We start from the raw sequence: 22,294 nt of genomic DNA, 5'->3' as shown, positions 1-22,294 counted from the left end.
CACACACAGGAATATATACTCTTCTGTTTATCATTTTAGAGGTCTAGTCTTTGGAAACAGAACCTTAGTAATGTTCAAACTTATAATTTAAATTAATTATCGTGAATTTCGACCATTAGGCGAAAACCAGTTTAAATAAATATGCACACATAATATTATAATGTGAATGTAAGTTAGTTTGTTACGCTTTCACGCGAAAACTACTTAACCGATCATTATGAAACTTTGTACACGTATTTTAGGAGGTATTAAAAGTAACATAGGATACTTTCTATTAAAAAAAAAACAATGCATGTGAAGCCGCGTGTAAATGTTAGTTTTATTATATATGATGATATGATTCAATGAAAAAGGGCTGGACAAAGTTGTTTTACAGAACAGGAGAAACCTTTTTTGATGCTGGTCATTAGTTGATATTGATATTATTAAAAAGAGTTTGACAACATAAGATAGGTACGTAATCTACTGTGGAAATCTGCTGTGTGTTGAAACTTTGTTCGCTATATTGCTCTACTTTAAGCACAACAGGTTAATCAAGACGCAAAAGGTAATACTGACCTGTAATATTCTTCCTGCCCGGTGTATTGACAGCGACCCGTACAACAAGTTGTGTGCCTCCGCGAGGTCCGAGTCTTAATCTCTCCGTAACGTAGAGCGCTCCTGTACTCGCGAATGCTGCACCAGCGCTTAAAGCTAACAGAGCTGTAACCTTTGTAAAAAAAGTTTAATTTTATTTTAATTTTCATTTAACTTTGCTTATTTTGCAAGAATCGTAAGTACGCTTGATTTTATCTAAGATGATATTTATTTGTACTGCTCTGTGTGTATAAATTATAGCCTACGTTATTCTGGTTGATTCTATTATAGTAAATTTATTTTCAAAATTGAACATAAATGTTACAATATTGCCAATCACAAATAGATATTCATACTAGCTGACCCCGCAAACGTTGTTTTGCCATAACAATTTCCAGTGGAGCAAATTGTGAATCTAAACCATCCTCGAATCCCCTTGAACTCACACAAAAAATTTCATCAAAATCGGTCCAGCCGTCTAGGATGAGTTCACGCACACAAGAAATATATAAAGATATTATTTTTATCATACCAATATGGGTGAAACAATTTTTTTTTTGTTAATTCAGGTCATTAATGATAAGCTGAGTAGCTCGACAAGTACGTTAGAACATTGGAACGTTAATTTTTTTTTAATTAGTAAATAAGCACTCATTAACGAATACCACTTTATAAGCAGCGTAATTTGTTTTCTTAATATAATAACAGGCGAATAAGTTTCAATGTTTGACATATTCGAAACTTAACCAATCTTACGATAACGTTCCAGGGGATCATAAACAGTCGGTCCTTTAACTCTGCAAGTTTAGGATATCTCTCGGGCATCGTAAATGTCAGAGCTACGAAGTAAATTAATGCTTAAGTAACTACTCGTTTCAATGAACAAGGATATATCTGTAACTATAAAAAAATACTTGTATATATTTTTTTATTCTTTTATTCTTATTTCAGGTTCTTAGTTACAATATAAGTAGAATGATCATTGCCTATTTTTTCGAAGTATCGTAGTAACATCTGAAAGTATCGAGTAAAAAAAATATATATATATCGCAGAACATTTCTTAACTATAATGAGGTTATAGTTTTTTTTATTCACAAAGAGAGTTCACAGCTAAATAAATAAATATTAAATAATTTAAATAAATAAACGTTTCACACTAGGATTTTCTCCTCTGTCGGGGGTCCGGATACAATACACAAGCATTTGCCATGTGACCTTGTACCGGTGTTTATGGCTACCGGAGAACTTTTATATAAAAGAGTTACGTGTCACAAAACATCATGCTCTTTTAAGTATAAGTTTGTCTTTTAAATACATAAGTACCTGGGTGACCGAGCTCAGCTCGGTATTTTTAGTAAATCGTGAAGGATTAGTAGTAGAAGAGTTAAAATGATTCGCTGCCGGTTTGGATGAAGTCTTTTTTAACCGACTTCAAAAAAGGAGGAGATTACTCAATTCGGCCGGAGGAAACTCAATATATATATTTATATACAAGAATTGTTCGTTTAATAGTATTAGATAATTAATTTTTGTAAACTTAGCTTTTGCTGCTTATCTAATGTACATAAATAAAAATGAATTTTGCTGAGCGCATAACTCGAGAATGGCTCGACCACTTCGGCTAATTTGTTTTATTATTATTTTTTTGTATATTCCTCAAGGCCCACGAAAGGTTTTTATACAAAAACTAAAATAAATAATTTTTACTATTAACTTTTCACAGAACGAAGTCTGTCCGGACGCTAGTAAATAAATAAATACGTTTATCATACATTCTTCGTTCGTCGTTCGATCGTCTGTTCTTAATCTAAGCAAATTATTGCCTGTTTTATATGTAATGTAAGCATAATTAAGGTTAAATCGTAACTTTTGTAAGAATCAGGCAATAATATTATACTAAACGCTAATGTTTATACAATTATATTAGTAATAATAACGATAAATGTAATGAAAATCTATTGTTGAATGTAAATATATATATTAAATCTTTTTATTTTCGTGAAGACTGAATTAAAAGAGACTGAATTGACTAAACGGGTCTGTTACCCGTTTAGTAGGGGAACTAAATGGTGGGGAGAGTATGAGCGAAGCTAAAAGAGAATGTCGCTGGACACTTTCCCTATATATTATTATACTCTTTGCTGGACACACTCGCGTTTTGGTCTTCAAGAGAATAGCAAGTGTTCTAAGTGTTGTGTGAAATAAATAATATTGAAATAACAGTGCTGGATTTATTATTTTCCAATATCTTCAGAAGTGGCAAGAATCTTTAAGCGCCCGTAACATGGATAATGTAAGTACAAGTATTTCTTTAATTTTTTTTTTTGCTTTTTACCCTCGCTGCTATGACTTTTGTTGTATTCATAATACAAAAGAATTTATTTTTTCTGTATATCGTTTAGATTTTAACTCTTACCTTTACTATACTTATGTAATAGTATGATTGAAATGAATTGAAAAAATTACTTTATACCTACTTTTGTCAATAGTCTTAATTTGGCAATACGTTCATTACGAAATATTTAAATTAAGTCTATAACCTAATATTGTACACATTTGAATTTTTTCCGGGAGCGGAATTTAAATACTATAAATTGATTAACTATTTGAATAAATATGTGGGTAATATTAAAAAAAAAAAAATGCAACGTGGTAGATATATTCGTAGACCAGAGGCGATAATTAACTATTTTTCGTGACTGTTACTGAATAGCATTAGTGATAATTTTACTAATTATCAAGATGATTTTTAAGGTACCGACGTTGTCTTTTGGTCGTATATCATCATCTAATGTTCGACAAAATGAAATTTACATTCTTGAAAGTTAAATTATTAGTTAGTAGTCGTTGTATGTATGTAGCTTAATTGAATCTGTACCTACACCTTCGAACTTTATTTTCTAAAGTAAATAATTTTTTTTTGATAGTTAGTATTAATCTATACCCACGTTGATGTATTAATGTGACTGTATGTGTATGTATACATAAACAATAGATAGTATTTATTGACGCAGTTTCACACTTATAATTGTAAGTTTCAGGTTGACCATCTGGACACGCAGCCCGGCTGCAGCTCAAACGAACCTTGTCTTTCGAGGACAAGGGCGATAAGCGTGCATTCTCGTGAACGGTCAAGGAGCCGTAGTATTACGCTGCCTTGTGAAAGACGACAGGGACGACGTGCTCCGGCGCCGCTCGCGCCTGAACGTAGTTATACTCGTAAGTCTGCACAGCGATCTTTGCATACCCCAACCCCTGATGACGATGAGCACGAGCAACGTTTAAGGGATGATTTGATCAGAGATATTAGACGTAGGGATAGAGTACTGGACGATGAGCTCGAGCAACGGCCAGTCTCTAGACCTACCCACTCTAGATATCGTTACTCGAACGGTGAGCTTGAGCGACGTTCGGTTAACGACTATCGTTACTCGAACGATGAGCTTGAGCGACGTTCGATTAATAATTATCGTGAGCGATCGAGGTTGAGACACGATGAATTTACTAACCGTGACTTAGTTATCCGACATGACAGCCGCAACTCTGTGATAACGACACCCAGTCGCCGACAAGGAGTTTCAGACACTAGGCAAGATACGGACCGCGATAAGTTTATAGAAGGGTGTCAAAAATCTTCTCACGTGATTAATCAGTTTTTAGAGGCTTTAAAATGTATTAATAGTGGTGGAAACAAGCTGAATTCTATGAATAATGTAATTCCAGAATTTGACCCTATGAATAAAAATCAGACTATAACTGACTGGTTAGCTAAAGTAGACGAATGCGCGGAAATCTACGAATGGAGCGAACGTGAAGTTATACATTACGCCTTGCCCAAATTAGTAGGATTAGCAAAATTGTGGTATGAAAGTCTTTCTAGCGTTAAATTCTCTTGGGTTGAATGGAAAACTAAACTCACAGCATCGTTCCCGTGTAGTGATAATTATGCCGAGTTATTGACTGAGATGTTAGCCTTAAGAGTTAAATACGGAGAACCCTTAGAACGTTACTACTATTCTAAGTTGAACCTCCTCAACCGTTGTCAAATAACCGGTAAGAAAGCAGTAGATTGTATTCTATATGGCATCGAAGACAGAGCTATAAAATTAGGTGCTCAAGCGGTTCAATTCAAGTCGCCGGAAGAAGTGTTAAAGTATTTGAAATCGGTTATGGTAGGTCAGATAAAGACTACTACAGTTTCTGCTGGTAGGGTTAGAAATGACAGACGATCACAGATGACTAATTTTAACAAAACTGCACAAGGTTGTACCGAAAAGCCCTCTATTAAATGTTTTAACTGCGACTTAGAAGGGCACGTTAGCTTCAAATGCCCCAAGCCAATTATGAAATGCAGCAATTGTCATAGACTAGGACACCAGGTTGTAACATGTCCAGGGTTGTCGAGAGTTCAAACTCCAATTAAGGATGTAACTAATAATGAAAAAAGTATACTTAAACTTGACTTGCAAAAACAAAATAACCAAACCCCTACATCTGAATTATTGAAACAAGACATTTACACCCATAGAGAAATTAATAGGACCGATTCCTCCAATGACAAATACATCATGACGATTAGAGTGAACGACAATCCGTTAACTTGTTATATAGATCTCGGTAGCGAATGCTCCATTATACGTCATTCTGATGCAAAATTGTTAAAATTACCGATTACCGTTAGTAACTTGCCTTTGATGAAAGGCTTAGGGGGTAATCCTGTTACGCCTATTGGTAAAACATTTGCTAAAATAGAAGTACAGGGGATAGCTATTCCATCCATTGAGCTTATTATAGTTAATGATGATATACTTAAGTATCCCATACTGCTTGGGCATACATTCACTGAGCAACCCGGTATCCTCATTACAAAAACACCAACTCGGCTATTATTTGAACCCATTAAGAAAAAACAAAAATTGTTTTTAATAATTAAAGACGAAATTCACGTTGACCCACTAGGCACTAGGGCAATTCCGGTTAGTACAGATGATGAATATACTGGAAATATATTCATCAACGGTACTGTTAGAGGGCATTTAACGAACCAATTTTATTTACTACCGGGTGAATATACGGTTCTAAATGGAACAGGTAATGTATTAGTACAAAATCTAACAACCAATCGTTTAAAATTAGCTAAAGATTCATTATTAACTCGCGCTTTGCCCTCTAAGAGGACCGTTGATGTAAACAAAGTATCCACATTTTGGGACCAATCGGAACATTTAATTAAGCACGGCAACGACATTACTCCTGTGCAAAAGGAAAAGCTAGAGTCTTTAATAAAAGAGTTCAGGAACTGTTTCTCTACTAGCCTTAAAGATCTGGGTTTTACCACAGTGACAGAAATGGAAATTAGGTTGAAAGACTCTGATCCCGTAGTGTATAGACCTTATCGCTTGTCTCACATAGATAGAAGTCAGGTACAAGGCATGGTTCAGGAGATGCTTGACGCAAATATTATCCAGGAATCAACATCGCCTTATGCGAGTCCTATCGTCTTAGTACAAAAGAAAACTGGGGAAAAGCGATTGTGCGTCGACTATAGAGCCCTAAATAAGAAAACAGTTAAAGAGCATTACCCTATTCCACGAGTAGAAGACCAACTCGATCTCCTTGCTGGACATAAATATTTTATTTCACTAGACCTCGCATCAGGCTATTACCAGATTCCAATAGCTGAAGAGTCTAGACACAAAACGGCTTTTGTTACACCCGAAGGTCAGTTCGAATACCTTCGAATGCCTTTTGGATTAGTTAACGCACCATCAGTTTTTCAGCGTACAATTAATAAAATCTTGTCCCATGCAAAAATTAAATATGCAGTCATCTACATGGATGACATTCTCATTCCAGCACATGATTTCGAGGAAGGACTTTTAAGATTGAGAGAGGTACTCGAGCTGTTAAGAAGTGGTGGTTTGACTCTTAACCTGAGTAAGTGCAACTTTTTCTTTAAAAACATTGATTTTCTGGGTTTTGAAGTAGGTTCAGGTGGTATTCGTCCTGGTAGCAGAAAAACAGACGCTGTGGCACAATTTCCGACGCCAAAGAACCAACACGAGGTGCGTCAGTTTATGGGTCTCGCGAGCTTCTTTAGAAGATTTGTTAAGGACTTTGCTATAATTGCAAGGCCGTTAACAGATCTTCTACGTAAAGACTGCGACTGGAAATGGACAGAATTACAAAACGCCGCATTTCATGGTATTAAGAAAAAGTTGATTGAACGTCCCGTTATTGCTCTTTATGACCCAAAAGCTGCAACGGAATTACATACTGACGCAAGTAAGTTAGGCGTAGCTGGCATATTATTACAGAAAAATAAAGATGGTATTTTGTGCCCTGTATCATACTATAGTCGAAAAACTACAGTGGACGAACAAAAAATGCACTCCTACGAGCTGGAGACCCTAGCAGTTGTATCTTCACTTAATAGGTTTAGAGTATATCTTCTAGGAATCCCTTTTAAAATTTATACCGACTGTAACGCTCTGCGAACTACTCTCACGAAAAGAGATCTTATCCCACGGATAGCGCGTTGGTGGATACAACTTCAGGAATTCGATTGTGAAATCGAATATCGATCTGGTGATAGAATGGCCCATGTTGACGCGCTCAGTAGGCACCCTGTTGACGCGGGAATCGTAGAAGGACATATTTCGGACGTTTTAAATGTGGAGTCTGATAACTGGTTGAGTACTGCCCAATTAGTAGACGAGGAAGTACAAATTATTAAAAATATTCTCAAAAATCCGGAGAGTAAAAATATTGCAGATGTTTTAAATAATTATGAAGTTAAGAATGACAGACTTTATCGAAAAATTGATGGCAGTCTTAAGTGGGTGGTACCGAAACCAATGCGGTGGCAAATTCTCAAGAGGAATCACGACGACTTAGGCCACTTTGGTTTTGAGAAAACTTTAGCCCGAGTCAGAGATTCCTTTTGGTTTGCTAAAATGCGTAGGTTTATAAAGAAGTACGTCAGTGCTTGCTTAGAATGCGCACACCATAAGGCATCAGGTGGGCCTCGTGAAGGATTCCTTCACCCCATACCCAAAGTTGATAAGCCATTTCATACAATTCACGCTGACCACCTAGGCCCATTTGTGAAAAGTAAACGTGGAAATTGTTACCTTTTGGTTATAGTAGATAGCTTTACAAAATATGTCAATATTAAACCTGTTACAAACGTTAAAGCCGCTACAACTATAAGAGTGCTCAAAGAACACATTAGCTACTTTGGGGTTCCGGTAAGACTAATAACCGATAGGGGATCGTGTTTTACTAGCAACTCTTTTAAAGTGTTTATTAAAGAAACAGGAATTAAGCATATACTTAACGCGGTCGCAACGCCACGAGCAAATGGTCAAGTAGAGCGCTTTAATAGGACAATTTTAGATGCTTTATCAACCAAAACCCACGGCAAAAACGATAAATCTTGGGATGAATTTGTACCTGACATACAAATTGGTCTCAATACATCTGTACATAAAACCACACAAAAAAGTCCATCCGAACTATTGTTTGGCTTTAGAGCAATTAATACTACGGAAGGTATATTGAATGATGCGATAAGCGACACAGTTAAAGTAAATTCGTCCGAACAATTAGATAGAATGAGGGAAAAGGCTGGGGAACTGATTAGATTACAACAAGAAAAAGATAGTGAGAGATTTAATAGAAAAAGGAAGTCAGGAATTAGCTATAAAATAGGCGATTTAGTACGCGTAGAACGTGACATTTGTTCTAATGATGGGAAGTCAAAGAAACTTTTACCCAAATTTCAAGGACCCTACCGTATAGCTAAACTTTTACCTAATGATAGATTTTTGATAGAAGATACGCCCATAACACAAAAAACTAAACGACGTTATGAGTCCATAGTAGCTATAGACAAAATACGCCCATGGCTAAACCTTAATACTGACCTGAACAGTTCTACAGACAATGACAATGACAGTGACTGCGACAATCAAATCGACACATTGACAAATGAATAAATTTAATGTTATGTTGTTTTAGGAACCTAGTATTTTGATTTTTAGTTGATATTTCTCGAAATAATGTAAGATCCTTTCTATTGTTAATTATCTTTCTATGTAATTTCAATAAAGAATCATTATATTTAATTTAAATAATTGTACTGATTGCACTCTAGATTATGATATTAATAGAATTATAAAATGTAAAGTATCAAAGCTTGATTATATATTGTAAGTTTAATTTAATTTTATTTTTCGTTGTAAATAATGGTTATTAATTTACTAAATAAATACATGTATAGATACGAGGACGTATCATTTGTCTGATGGCCGAGCTGTAAGCATAATTAAGGTTAAATCGTAACTTTTGTAAGAATCAGGCAATAATATTATACTAAACGCTAATGTTTATACAATTATATTAGTAATAATAACGATAAATGTAATGAAAATCTATTGTTGAATGTAAATATATATATTAAATCTTTTTATTTTCGTGAAGACTGAATTAAAAGAGACTGAATTGACTAAACGGGTCTGTTACCCGTTTAGTAGGGGAACTAAATGGTGGGGAGAGTATGAGCGAAGCTAAAAGAGAATGTCGCTGGACACTTTCCCTATATATTATTATACTCTTTGCTGGACACACTCGCGTTTTGGTCTTCAAGAGAATAGCAAGTGTTCTAAGTGTTGTGTGAAATAAATAATATTGAAATAACAGTGCTGGATTTATTATTTTCCAATAGTAACATCTAACTGATATATTTTTTAATCATCATCATTACAGCCTATAAAATCCACTGCTGGACATAGGCTTCCACAAGTTCACGCCAAAAATAACGTGAACTCATGTGTGTTGCCCATAGTCACCACGCTGGGTGCATTTTTTATTGTACGGCGACAATCGAGTCTAGAACCAGAAGCAGAAAGCTGTGTTGCTACTAGTAGCGTCAATGAGCGAATTAATAGTTATAATACAATCAACAGCAAATCATCTAAACTTAAATTATATTACATTATTGTAGTAAACAAGTCAAAGTTAACAAATTAAAGTCATAATTAAATATGATAACATTGAGTTATTTAAACAATAGCAATCACGAATTAAAGTAAAAACTCCATCTCAAAATACAGTACATTTTCAGTACAACTTTAAATTTTGTTATAATCAGTTTGAAACTTTCTCCGCGTTTCATTTGTACCAGATTTTTGTAATGTTTATATATTTCATTGCTCATAGTTAACCTCTTATTAATTTATTTCATTAAGTTTATATATTTTTAATGAAACGTGATTTGATTGAAAAAATAATCGAACTTTATTTATTTCATTCCAGTAGTTGATTTTCGAATAAAATAAATAAAAAAAATAACTAAATTTACCTTTTTTAATATAAGGAATACTATGTTCTTCTTTAAGAGAAAGGACCCGAATACTTTGTTTATTTCTTTCATTATTCCTTAGTTACAATATAAATATTTTGCTGTGTGGCTGCGGCATTAAAGAATATAGCCACCCCTCTCCTCCCGTGGATGTCGTAAGAGACGACTAAGGGATAACACAGTTCCACTACCACCTTAGAACTTATAAAGCCGACCGATGGCGGTGTAACCATCCAACTGCTGGCTTTGAAATACACAGGCCGAAGACGGGCAGCAGCGTCTTCGATGCGACAAAGCAATCCCTGCTGTCACCAACCCGCCTGCCCAGCGTGGTGACTATGGGCAAAACGCATGAGTTCACGCCATTGAGGCGCGAACTTGTGGAGGCTTATGTCCAGCAGTGAACTGCAATAGACTGAAATGATGATGATGATGATGATGAATATAAATACAAAAGTATATTTATTATTTAAATAATTTGTAGTATATCCCAGATATAGTTAACGAAAGCATATTTTACGTGAATTTATATACCTAAATAAATTTACCATGTATAGTGTTCAGTAAAGCTGTTGAAATTTTGCACCCCTGAGAGACATTCGAACTGGGACAATGCAAACTAGTTGGCAAGTCCGCTTGATTACAACTACGATGAAGCGAGGGAGTATTTTGTAAAATTAAAACTTTTATCGAGTCTGTGTACCCTCTGTCATCTACAGACAATCGGGACTTCGTAATTATATGCTAACAGAGATATAAGAAAAGTTTTCGGTCTTATACAACGAGACGGATTAAATTTTGTTCGTATTATTTTGTTTATTTAGAAATAAATCAAGGTTATTTAATGTCATAAATACACAGGCGCAAAAATGTCAATATTGTAAGTTACGCAATGACAACATTTAATAAAAAAAAAAGAATTAAAATAATAAAATTATTATATTGTGCTTAAATTAGTGTGTATTAACTAGAAGTCTTACAACCTTTGCTAGTTTTCAAAAAGATGTTACAGATGTTAATGACATACCCAACAAGAGTGTCACTGTTAAAAAAAAAATCAGATTTCGTGTGTAAGTGGTAAAAGATGCAGCAGTAAAAATTATTTTATATTTATTTATAAATTCGGAAATAGATGTAAAGTACAATGTATTATAAAAATTATGATGATATTATCACTATTCCAATGAATTCAAATGATAATACAGTTTGCTTAAACAAAATCGTCTGAATACTGATTGCTGCATGAATCAAACAGTTTATCCATATGCATTGATCAATAAGGAAGAATTGTCTTTCATTCCGTTCCCTCAGCTGGATGTCGGTGGATATTTCAGAATCCCCAATTGGGATTCGATGAGCGACGCCGATCGCAAACAAATTGCTAACGCACGTGCTCTATCGTATCTTTTATATAATGGAACACGATATTTTGTGAATACGATAGTAATAATATTAAAAAAAAAATGTTTTAAGTTTAACTTTATAATTGCCGTTTTTTACCAATTTATACGTTTAAAACACTTTAGTTAAATTCAAAAACAAATGTGTTCTAAATTTAAAACTAAAAATTTAAAATTACAATACATACCTACATACAAATTAAAATAGATTTCATAAAATCAGAAACACACGTTAGAAAGTAGACTTAGACGAAAGTGAGTTTATATAATATTTATACATATAAGTAGTAAGACATAGTTCAAATTATTAGAATGTAATACTTTTTAATTATTTATGAGTATTTGAACCCAAAGAAGACAAAATTTAGCTTTGATTTCTTATTATTTTTACAACTATTGATAGACTTATTTATTAATTCTTTAAAATGTTAAGGTTTGACATTTATTTATTTTATAGGAAAGTTTTATTATAATGTATATCATGAAATTTTATATTCTACTATTTTTCATTATATCATACGATTTATCGTATCATACAAATAGATTTACACATGTATGCCTAAAGTTAAAGTAATCGATAGCTATAAAACTTTCAGCAATTTTTTGCAATATTTTTTTCAGTATTTGCGTTCATGTTGTGAGCTCAGATATACGTATTTTTTTATTTAATGTAATACGAATAAGGAAAAAATAGTCTAATGTTATTGACATCAATATTTCCATTTCTTGATTCCCCAAAGAAAACAAAAGTTACTTTGGATACGAAATCTACACATGTAAAAGTAACACAGCATTTTTCAAATAAAAATATGAAATAATAATGTGATAAAGACCTATATAGGTAGATATAGATTATGATTTAATTAGTAATAAAACTAAATTTAACTAAGTTTCTAAAATTTTCTCAAATCCAGATTAATAATATAAATATATAAAACTCTGTCTGTATGTGGTCCACCACAAATAAATCTATTGTCACATCGTTTATATTAGTTTCAAGTATTAATATTTAACTGCGCAAATAATAATGTCTTAAAAGCAATAACACAATATATAATGCGATAATTTCAAACCAGATTTAATTAGAATTTCTCGTTCTACCGTCTTCTGGAAATATTTTACAAGATAATCCGACACGTTTAATTGTAATTCTATTCTAATTGGTGTATCTCTGACCCCATTTACCTGTGCAAATATACCTCCGAAATATTGTGCAGATATTCCACAATAATACATATATAAGATAAATAATAGCTACACTTAGCACTATAAACACTAAATCTGCAAGGAAAAGAGGACTTTCAAATAAATGCCTTAACGTCTCATTTTATTTGCACAATTTTCCCGACGCAGTAGCAAAGAACAAATTAATTTGTAAAGATATGATTTCAGTTAACGCAAACATGACATGCCGTGTATTACGTTGCGTCCTAAATAAATACAATCTGTTTCATAATTTCTTTGTCCTTACACGCTTATTAAAACATGAAATTACTAATATATTATACTATATAATATCATTTATCGATTTTTGTTTTGTATATAAATAAGGTCAGTTGATAAAAGAGAAATAAACGTTAAAAATACTTACATCCATACAATTATTGATATTATTGGTGATCTTGACGTCAACTTCTACAGTTTCTCCGACCTTCAGTGCTGGTGGCAGAGAGAAGTCAAGCTGGATCGGTCGGAAGACGTTGATGGTTCTTGGAGCAGAGAATCGGAGACCACGGTTTGAGAGTGACAACGCCCAAAGAGACCACCGACCAGCTTCTGATGGCGCTGCTATTGTTACTCCATCAGTTGACAATTGAGTCCTGTAGCAAATATGATTTTTGATGATATATTTGTATTAAAATCACAAACTATGAGGCATCCTTCGTTAAGCTGGATTGGAGGGTTGTGGACAATTGGAATATTTGACGCAAACTTTGGGAGGCCTGTGTCTAGAAGTGGGGAGCATAATACTGAATTGATCGCTTATTGTTATGAAGTTTAGTTGTAAGGAATTTGTTTGAAGGCACTCAAGAATAAGTCTGATTTGAAGTTGTTTTATTATTTGATAAGTAGTTTATTAAGAAAGTTTTGAATTTATAAAATATTATTGAAATTCATAAAGCTGCAATGTAAACAAACCTCACCGTTATTGAAAAATCGACTCACAAAACCAATCTCACAAATGTCTGGTTCTGAGATATTTATTACGATAGTAAACTATTATGAAATTATATATATAGATTTGTGTCCAAGTTTTATCATACAATGGTAACTTATAAGTAAAATATAAATAACTCAGTTATAGCGTATGTTTTACAAAATATATCAATCGTGCGCGTCCAATTCGTTGTGAACATGGATGATATAACTGTTCAGAAAAATCGACATCCACTATAAAAGTGACAAGTGTTAAATTTAAACAAAAGTCAATTTTGTCTTTGTAGATAGAATATATATTACTAGCGACCTCTGTCCATCCATATTTTTTTGCACGATAAGTTATCACCAACATATCATGTATTAAAACCTTCTCCGCAACACGCTGCATCTTATGGTACATGTATTATTTCGACCGATTCAGTAGTTTTCGCAGTATAACTAAACAAATAAACCAGGTCTCTATTTATTAGTATAGATAGATTTTCAGGGAAATAGTTGAATAACTTTTAATTTAACAATTATTCCCCTTTCGTCGAAAACAATATTCACTGTCAAATCCCGTTAACATGCAAATGAAAACTGGTTTAAAATATTAGTTAAATAATTCCCTATTTCATGCCAAACATCATGTACACGGACAGTGGATATTGTTAAACACGGTATTACGATAATTTAATACACGCATGTTACCAGTCCGGTATTGTATGATAATTAAACAGCAGAATGAAATGATTTTATCGAAAAACAATTTTCGGAAACAGATTTGATGAGCTTAAATGATACGTTCGAAATTGTAAACAATATGGAAATATTTTTATCGAATAATCGAGACTGAATTTATTGTTTTAAAAGTAATTATGAATATTAACTCATTTGTGATTATTACAATTGCTGCAGTTTGTCTGTAAAACTTTATTGCTCTCTTATTCTACCAATCTTAAATTCTTTTTTTATAGATAAATAATAAAAATGAAATAGTAACTTTATTACTATGTTTTTTCTTGTACGCGAAAAAAATTTACATATAAGGAGACACCAAAACAAATAATAAGAATAGGTGTAGAAGAGAAGGCATTATCGCTAAAACGATGATCTCATTCAGGCGTTAGTGAAGGATAGAATAATATAATCATTTTAAGCGAAGTCAAAAAAAAAGAGTGCGTTACCAATTCGATGGTTTTTACGTGTGTTAATTCAGAACTTTTTACTGGGTTAACCGATTTCGATGATTTTTTTTTCATCCAAAGGTAATGCTTGTCATGTGGTTTCATTTAAATTTAATCTAGATATAAAAGAACTTTTTCAGTTATTTCTATTAGTGGATATTAAGTCGATTATTTTTCGTCGACCAACGTTGTATTATATACCTCATAAATTTTTACTAAGTGACCTAATTTTGATAATTATTTTTTAAACGAAAACTTGTCATGTCCTATTTAAATATGATCAAGATTTGATAAGTACCTACTTTTTGATAATGCGTATTGACTCTTGACTATTTTTTCACTTGCGACTTGACTATTTTTTCCCTACTACGTTGTATTACGTCGGTCGACATAAATGAAGTCGGATTTTATTATTAACCGACTTCAAAAAAGGAGGAGGTTACTTAAGTAGACCGTGTATAAATATTTTTTTTAATGTATGTATGTTCGGGGATAACTCCGTCGTTTATGAACCGGAAAGGAGATAGCCCTAGTTTGGTACCATGATAAGGAAATCAGGATTTGATGATGGGATTCCAGAGAAATCGAGGGAAACTCTCGAAAATCCGCATAACATTTTACTGGGTGTACAGATTTTAATGATTTTTTATTTAATCGAAAGCCGATGTTTATCATGTGGTCACAATTAAAATTTCATCGAGATCTGATTACAACTTTTGGAGTAATCTTTGATAATGCGTAAATACGCATCAAGTAAATACTTGACTATTTTTTCGTCTACCTACGTTGTATTACTTATCGATATAATTGAAGTCGGTTTTTCTTCGTTTGCCTGCAAACACAATTATTCGTTATCAAGTAAATACAATTATGTAGTCACCACTTACATCCCTACACATGATAACAATAGAGGTCCTTAAGCTTCTTAGTTGTCAAATAATACTCGTATTTAAACTAATATTGTTTTGTTAAAAAGTGTTGTGATAAATGGAATAACATTATTCATCGATAAAAATGTCTGATCAGTCGCCTTATTAAAATAACCAGTGAAGCATTCAAAATGACGAGACATCTAAAGTAATATATCATTATCTTTATCTTCGCGATGTACGCTTTCTGCGTATTTAAATCGTGGAATTCATAATAATACTACAAAGCTGAAGAGTTTGTTTGTTTGTTTGAACGCACTAATCTCAGGAAGTACTGGTCCGGTTTGAAAAATTATTTCAGTGTTAGATAATCCATTTATCGAGGTAGGCTATAAGCTATATATCATCACGCTAAGACAAATAAGAGCGGAGTGAACGCGGACGAAGTCGCGAGTAGAAGCTAGTTTATAATAATAACTGAACTAAGTCAACTTATAAAGTAGGAGAAGGTTTCGGAAGTTTTTTTTTCTGCAATCTTTTACGAATATTATCAGGTGTCATAATATTATGATAACAACAAAGACCAACGGCTTATCATGTTTTTCGAGGCATAATGATGAGACCCTCAATGATATATATAATCTAAGCTACTGCATATATTTAACTGATCTTTCCTAATAACGATTAAAATTCGTACGTCCTGTAAATGGTTTAACTTAATTCCTCTCGCTTTAATCTACCTATTGTATAACCAATATATAAAATATCCGTCTTATTGCCTATGCTTTATAGTATGAGCATCTACATAGTATATATAAAACGTTTCTCAATTCAACATCGCCGTAGACCATAATTTTATCAAAACGTCACGTAGCTTTTTAATTTGCCTCAATGGAACATTCCAGACCGTCGGGCAGTTTGTCATTCGGTTAGCGCATTACCATCGGATGATTCGGCTGATCATGGATTTATGGACATACTTTATTTATTACACGGGTCTAAAATTTTGTTTTTCATATAACCTACTACAATGTTCTAAAAGAAAAGTAAGGCTATGTTATGTTACAAAAATTTAAACGTTTTCTGTTTTGAATTTGAAAAAACTTATCTGTCATAACTCTTTAGTTGTGGCATTATAATTATTTAAAAAAAAATTAATCTGTTAGTTTTTTTTTTTAATTTTGATACACCTACTCCACTTGTTATTTGTATGGATATACCTTTATTTAACATACAAATTTCGTATTATATCTATTTAATAAGATACTTACGTATAGTTAAAGCATTTCCACATCCACAGTCTGTCATGCGTCGCCGGTGGTACAAGATGAGCTGGGGCTCTTGGAGCTGGTGCGCTCTTCTGACGGTAGAGAACCCCACCACCACACGCTCCGCCACCCACGAATAGAGACACACCCGCTGATACGAACTCTGGTCCTGGCTGTTCCTCGTGATCAATTGAACTGGATGAAAATAGATATGTTAAGAAAATTCTTTATTCTATATATATTTCCTACTTATAATTTTTTAGATTAATTAATTAAGAAGACTAGTGGTCGCCTAATGGTCGACCATAATTTAAGCACAGACTTTAACAATAAACAAAAGAATATATGCATGTGTGTGTCAAATACATAAATGTTTTTTTTCATTGATTGAATGTATTTTTTATGCACAATTAAAAAAAAATAGCATTCTGCACTCCTGTATAAACTAGAAGTGACAGAAATTTCATACTCCACGGTCCGCGCGATTTTCGTAACATTTCACGGGTACGAAATTTTTGTTTCACGTATATTATATAGATTATCATAATTGCGTAAAATATATAATTTTATTGACCATGAATGTGAAATCGTCTGTACACACATTTTTTTTATACAGACACAGTCATACACATTTTATTCCATCTATCAAATATATAAAATTATCAATTTATCAACGTTTGACGTGTTATTTTCGCACTAGCTGATAAATGATCGGATCTTTGTGAAGGATTTCTGAATGATTAACTGAGAATCGATACTAACGTGATATGCGATGTGTTATACTAAGCCCGTCTTTACTTGCTATTAATATGGTGCGGTTGTGTGCATTAATAAATTTTGGTTGCTATGTATATATTTCAGATATTTCTATAAAGTTAATAATACTTTATATATACTAAGTCAATTAAACATAGGGTTATGTATCTAAATTTGAAATAGAAAATTTTTATCAAAATACAAATATTTAAAAAAAGTTATAATGTAAATTATATTTTTATTAAGTAAGCGTATTAATAACGTAAGCTATAATTTGGCATTATTTCACTTTGCTCAAATATTTTAGTAAATAATCCAAGACAATTTATCTTAATATTTATTATATCGTTATAAGTTAGTAAAAGCTTAAAAACATTGAAAGAAAAATGGAAAATCAATACATTTAATATAAAACGGCGTTCTTAGAAAGTTCTTAAGTAGCTGAGTTATTAAAACGTCACTAATAAGGAAAATTTATCTTGTAATATTGTAAATTGCGTCTAATGGAATTGGCATTTAAGAAATTATACCAATTACTTTTATGAAGTAAAATTCTTTACGTTATTATATGGAAAGTAAAAACCATTTCAGCGGAGATACAGAGAAGAAAAAAAAACAGGGTCTACAATTTGTCATCTTCTGAAATCAAATGAAAATTTACTTCATTAGTAGGCTTTTAAAGTACTCTTGAATCATTTCAAAAATTATATAATATATTTATTTAACCCTAGAAAAATAACGTGCCCGTATGTTTGCGTGCATCCAAGGCGCATGCAAAACAAAAAATATCTCTGGATCTTCTTTTCAGATTCGACGCGTTTCAAAGCTTTGTTACTGTGCCAACTCTGTCGTCGGTCAACACGTCTAAAAGATGACCACTGCTGTTCAGTAAGTACTATAGCTTACTTGCTATGACTACGCGTTGCGCCTTGGAGACGTATGTTTATCTTTTCCGTACTAAGATAACTTTATCATATATTTTGATATGATGGTAATAATTTTACTTTGCCATATGCCTTCAATAATATTAACCATACAAAATTGTAATGCAATTTAAAAATTGACTTTAAAAAATGTATTTATTTCGGTTATCAATTTACAACGAAAGCAAAATGCTGTAATATTGAAAACTAGTTAAAAAAAGTAAAATCTTGTAGACAGAAGGTACAGTCATTGACAAGGAATACGAAAAAAATATGAATAATAATAAATGCTTCACATTCGACGTCTACCAGTAGGATTTTCTCTAGTGTCGGGGGTCCGGAAATACACAAAATACACAAGCACAAACGCCTAGACCACGACAAACATCTATATGCCCTATAATGTCTGTCGTGAGCGGGGCTCGAACCCGTGACCGCCAGCGCAACAGTCAGCGCTGTGACGTGTTTATTTCTAATAAATGATTTATAATTAATGTTGAGTAACCACTGATTCGGTATTTAGATTTGGCCAATTTGAACAGATAAGAAAACAAACAGTTAAAAAAACTGTGAATTATTATAATAAAGATTTAGGTACCTTTGATGAACATCGAACCGTGAATCAGGCGGTGCGCGGGCGCCAATCAAGCACATCAGAGAGTCCGTCGGAGCTAGTACCCGCAACTGCAGCGCTGCTCTGGGATACCACCAACGTCGTTCTTCTACCGCTACTGCTACCTATAGATAAATATAATATATATGTAATAAAAATACCTAAACAACCTTAATAGTACAAAAGTACCAATTTCATTAGAAATTTCTTGATTATTTATACTCTAAATTCTTAATAATTCGCTTAATTAATGCCCCCTAATTTGAATTTGAGGCAATAAGTCTGTAAAAAATAAATAAATTAATGCTTCACAGTCAAATGGTAAAATAACAAATAAATTTCTAACGAGTAGTCCCAAGTATGTATATTATTGTCATATTCAAATGTTGATACAGACCGGGGATTTTATATAAGTTAGAATTTTAATTTTTTTTTAAGGATAAAAAACCAGAAAACATTTTCGAGTTCGATCGAATTTTTATATATTTGTTTTGGCCCCATCGTTATAAAACTCTGGGTATGTCCATGCACACAGCTATTACGTATTATTTTAGAAATTATTGTGAAACTGCAACGTGTATGTATACGTATATACCCCCATAATTTTACACTTTGGTAGGTAAATAAATACATATTATATATTGTACTATCTGTGCCCGCGACTTCGTCCACGTGGAAATTAACAAAAAGTTATTGTTCACTTCGCCGAGTAATAAAATAAATAAATTTATAATATAAAATAAAAGCCTAAGTTATTCCTTGATATATCAGCTATCTGCCAGTGAAAGTCTCGTCAAAATCGGTCCGGCCGTTTCGGAGATTAGCTGGAATAAATAGACAGACAGACAGAAAAGCAAAAATTGTAAAAAGTGTTATTTTGGTACACGCTCTATTTTTTTATTTTTTTATTTTTATAGATTATCTACTTTACGGTTTCGCTACAAAATAGAGCCATTAGAGTCGCTACAATTTTACAGAAATAATTTAGAAAAGGCAAATAGGCAGGCACAATACATATTGAAATGCTCATAAAAATTTTCACAAATCAAGTTTAATATAACTTCGAAACAAAGCGAATCGCCATATTAACTAAATTTCGTTGAACTAAGCGAGCAAAAATCTTCAAGATAGACCGAATTTAAACTGAGAACCTCGTCCTTGTTTAATATTTATCCCAATTATAAGGCTTTTCAGGTTCGTCCGTCGTGAAATTAAGCCAATGCTTACATTGCTTAATTAGTGTTGACATTTATAAACTCCATTGTATTTTAAATTAAACTACAATGAATTATTAAAAGTTTTGTAAAAGTTACGGTTTAAACTCAACTTTTTTTCACCTCTCAACAAAAACAACAACTCGGGTCCTAGAATTTTGAAGGCCCCGAGCTAATGGGCTGATTGTGTGTGATCATAATTTACTTATTATCACGTTTTTTTTTTTGAAAAATGTTTTATAGATAATACATGTTTAACCTAGATGCCCATTCGATAACTGCCAGTTAGGTTAAGAGCATTATTCTAATGGTCTATTAACACATTACTTGTGATCTATTTCTGTTGTTACAGTGCCTGTTGAAATTTTATATCTATTTTTTTATAATCTAATATAACTGAATATAACTAAACTAATAAACTATTTTAGGATTAAAAAAAATCGATTAAGGTCAAAAAATGTATTATTTTTACGTAAAATGGCGATGTTAATAAAATGTTTAGGATGAAAATTAATTGGTATGTCCCTTTTAATTAACACTAATAGTCGCTCAGCCGTATTTGGAAAGGCCATTTCCTCTGATAAATTCAACGTAATCGCCGACGAAGCAATTACATTTATTAGTTTTAAGCGTAGATACATAACTTTAACGTTATATAAAATAGTATTGAAATAACGCAAGCATCTTTGTACGCTGAATCTAAAAATAGCGAATTGGTTGATTGCTGACGTCATTCAAGCATTAACTTCAGAAATTTCAACTTTTTTGTTTACAAATTATGGAAGAATTATATCGTTTTTATTATTTACTATAACAAATACCTATATATAATTAGATTCAGGAGCTACTTTTAGGTAACTTAGTTTCCTATTTATACGGTTGATTCATTACCTACTTGTAATTTTAATTTATTATTTCTACACTGGCCCGCAAAGAAAAATGGTCGGTTAGAACATAAATAAATATCTACAACGTACACACACGGTCATTTGTTGTTAAGGTAACTTAATGCTTGTGTTATAGGTAACAGCAGAATGGTATAGATACATTTTTTAACTTAATGCTTGTGTTATAGGTAACAGCTGACTGGTATAGATACATTTTTTAACTTAATGCTTGTGTTATAGGTAACAGCTGACTGGTATAGATACATTTTTTAACTTAATGCTTGTGTTATAGGTAACAGCTGACTGGTATAGATACATTTTTTAACTTAATGCTTGTGTTATAGGTAACAGCTGACTGGTATAGATACATTTTTTTCTGATAAACATAGATACATATAAACAACACATCAATCAATACATATAATAAAAATGTAACGGGTCGCTGTCTGTACATGGAAGATATATAAGAAAAAAATATTATTGGGACCTTTATCAACGTAAACAGCATCCAAAGCAATAATTGTTACCATTTTTGACTGTTTATCTGTACGTTTGTGCACGCCAATATCAGAAACAGCTTATCCGATGTAGTGGTCACTAATATATTGTGACAAGCTTAGCTTAACATTTAGAGTTTGTTTCATGTCAACTGGTTCATAAATAAAAAAAGTTATATCAATTTAAAGAATCACGTTGAACATGTAAAGTCTATTCCACGCGGGCGAAGTCGCGAGTACAGCTAGTTTTACAATATAATATGTATATTATGACCGATAGTATGTTGATCTATGTAAAATTTATATTTTTTATTTTCATCCTTAAATTGCTACAATAAAAGTTCTTTTCCCATATTACAATGCTTTTTTTACAGTATTGGATAATCCAGTGCAATATAGAATATAATATTTGTGTATTCCTACATAATGTTAGGTACGGACTAAAACGCATTTGTTACTGGCACAGTATCCAAAATTTCATTTGTACCAAATTTTCCAAACAATTTCACACAAAAATACATTCCAGAGTAAAAACCGCAACATTTTAATTTTACAATCGGCGAGAGAGAATGTCGCATATTGTTTTCTTCGTATTTTTAT

General features: G+C 32.5%; 1 protein-coding gene across 1 annotated transcript in view; it reads right to left on the bottom strand.

Annotated features, from left to right (window-relative positions):
- LOC123657627 (C3 and PZP-like alpha-2-macroglobulin domain-containing protein 8) overlaps nucleotides 1–22,294 on the bottom strand; it is a 122,964-nt gene that overhangs the window by 18,433 nt on the left and 82,237 nt on the right. Inside the window, exons 9-12 of the mRNA XM_045593149.1 lie at nucleotides 19,082–19,221; nucleotides 16,808–16,999; nucleotides 12,933–13,161; nucleotides 559–709 (exon numbers count right to left, since the gene is read on the bottom strand). Of these exons, the coding sequence (XP_045449105.1) occupies nucleotides 559–709; nucleotides 12,933–13,161; nucleotides 16,808–16,999; nucleotides 19,082–19,221 (712 nt within the window). The remainder of the gene's footprint in view (nucleotides 1–558; nucleotides 710–12,932; nucleotides 13,162–16,807; nucleotides 17,000–19,081; nucleotides 19,222–22,294) is intronic.

This window comes from Melitaea cinxia, chromosome 11, assembly GCF_905220565.1.
Source record: "Melitaea cinxia chromosome 11, ilMelCinx1.1, whole genome shotgun sequence".
NCBI classification, from domain to species: Eukaryota; Metazoa; Arthropoda; class Insecta; order Lepidoptera; family Nymphalidae; genus Melitaea; species Melitaea cinxia.
The sequence above is the reverse complement of the archived record's forward strand: the minus strand, read 5'-3'. Positions and strand labels throughout refer to the sequence as shown.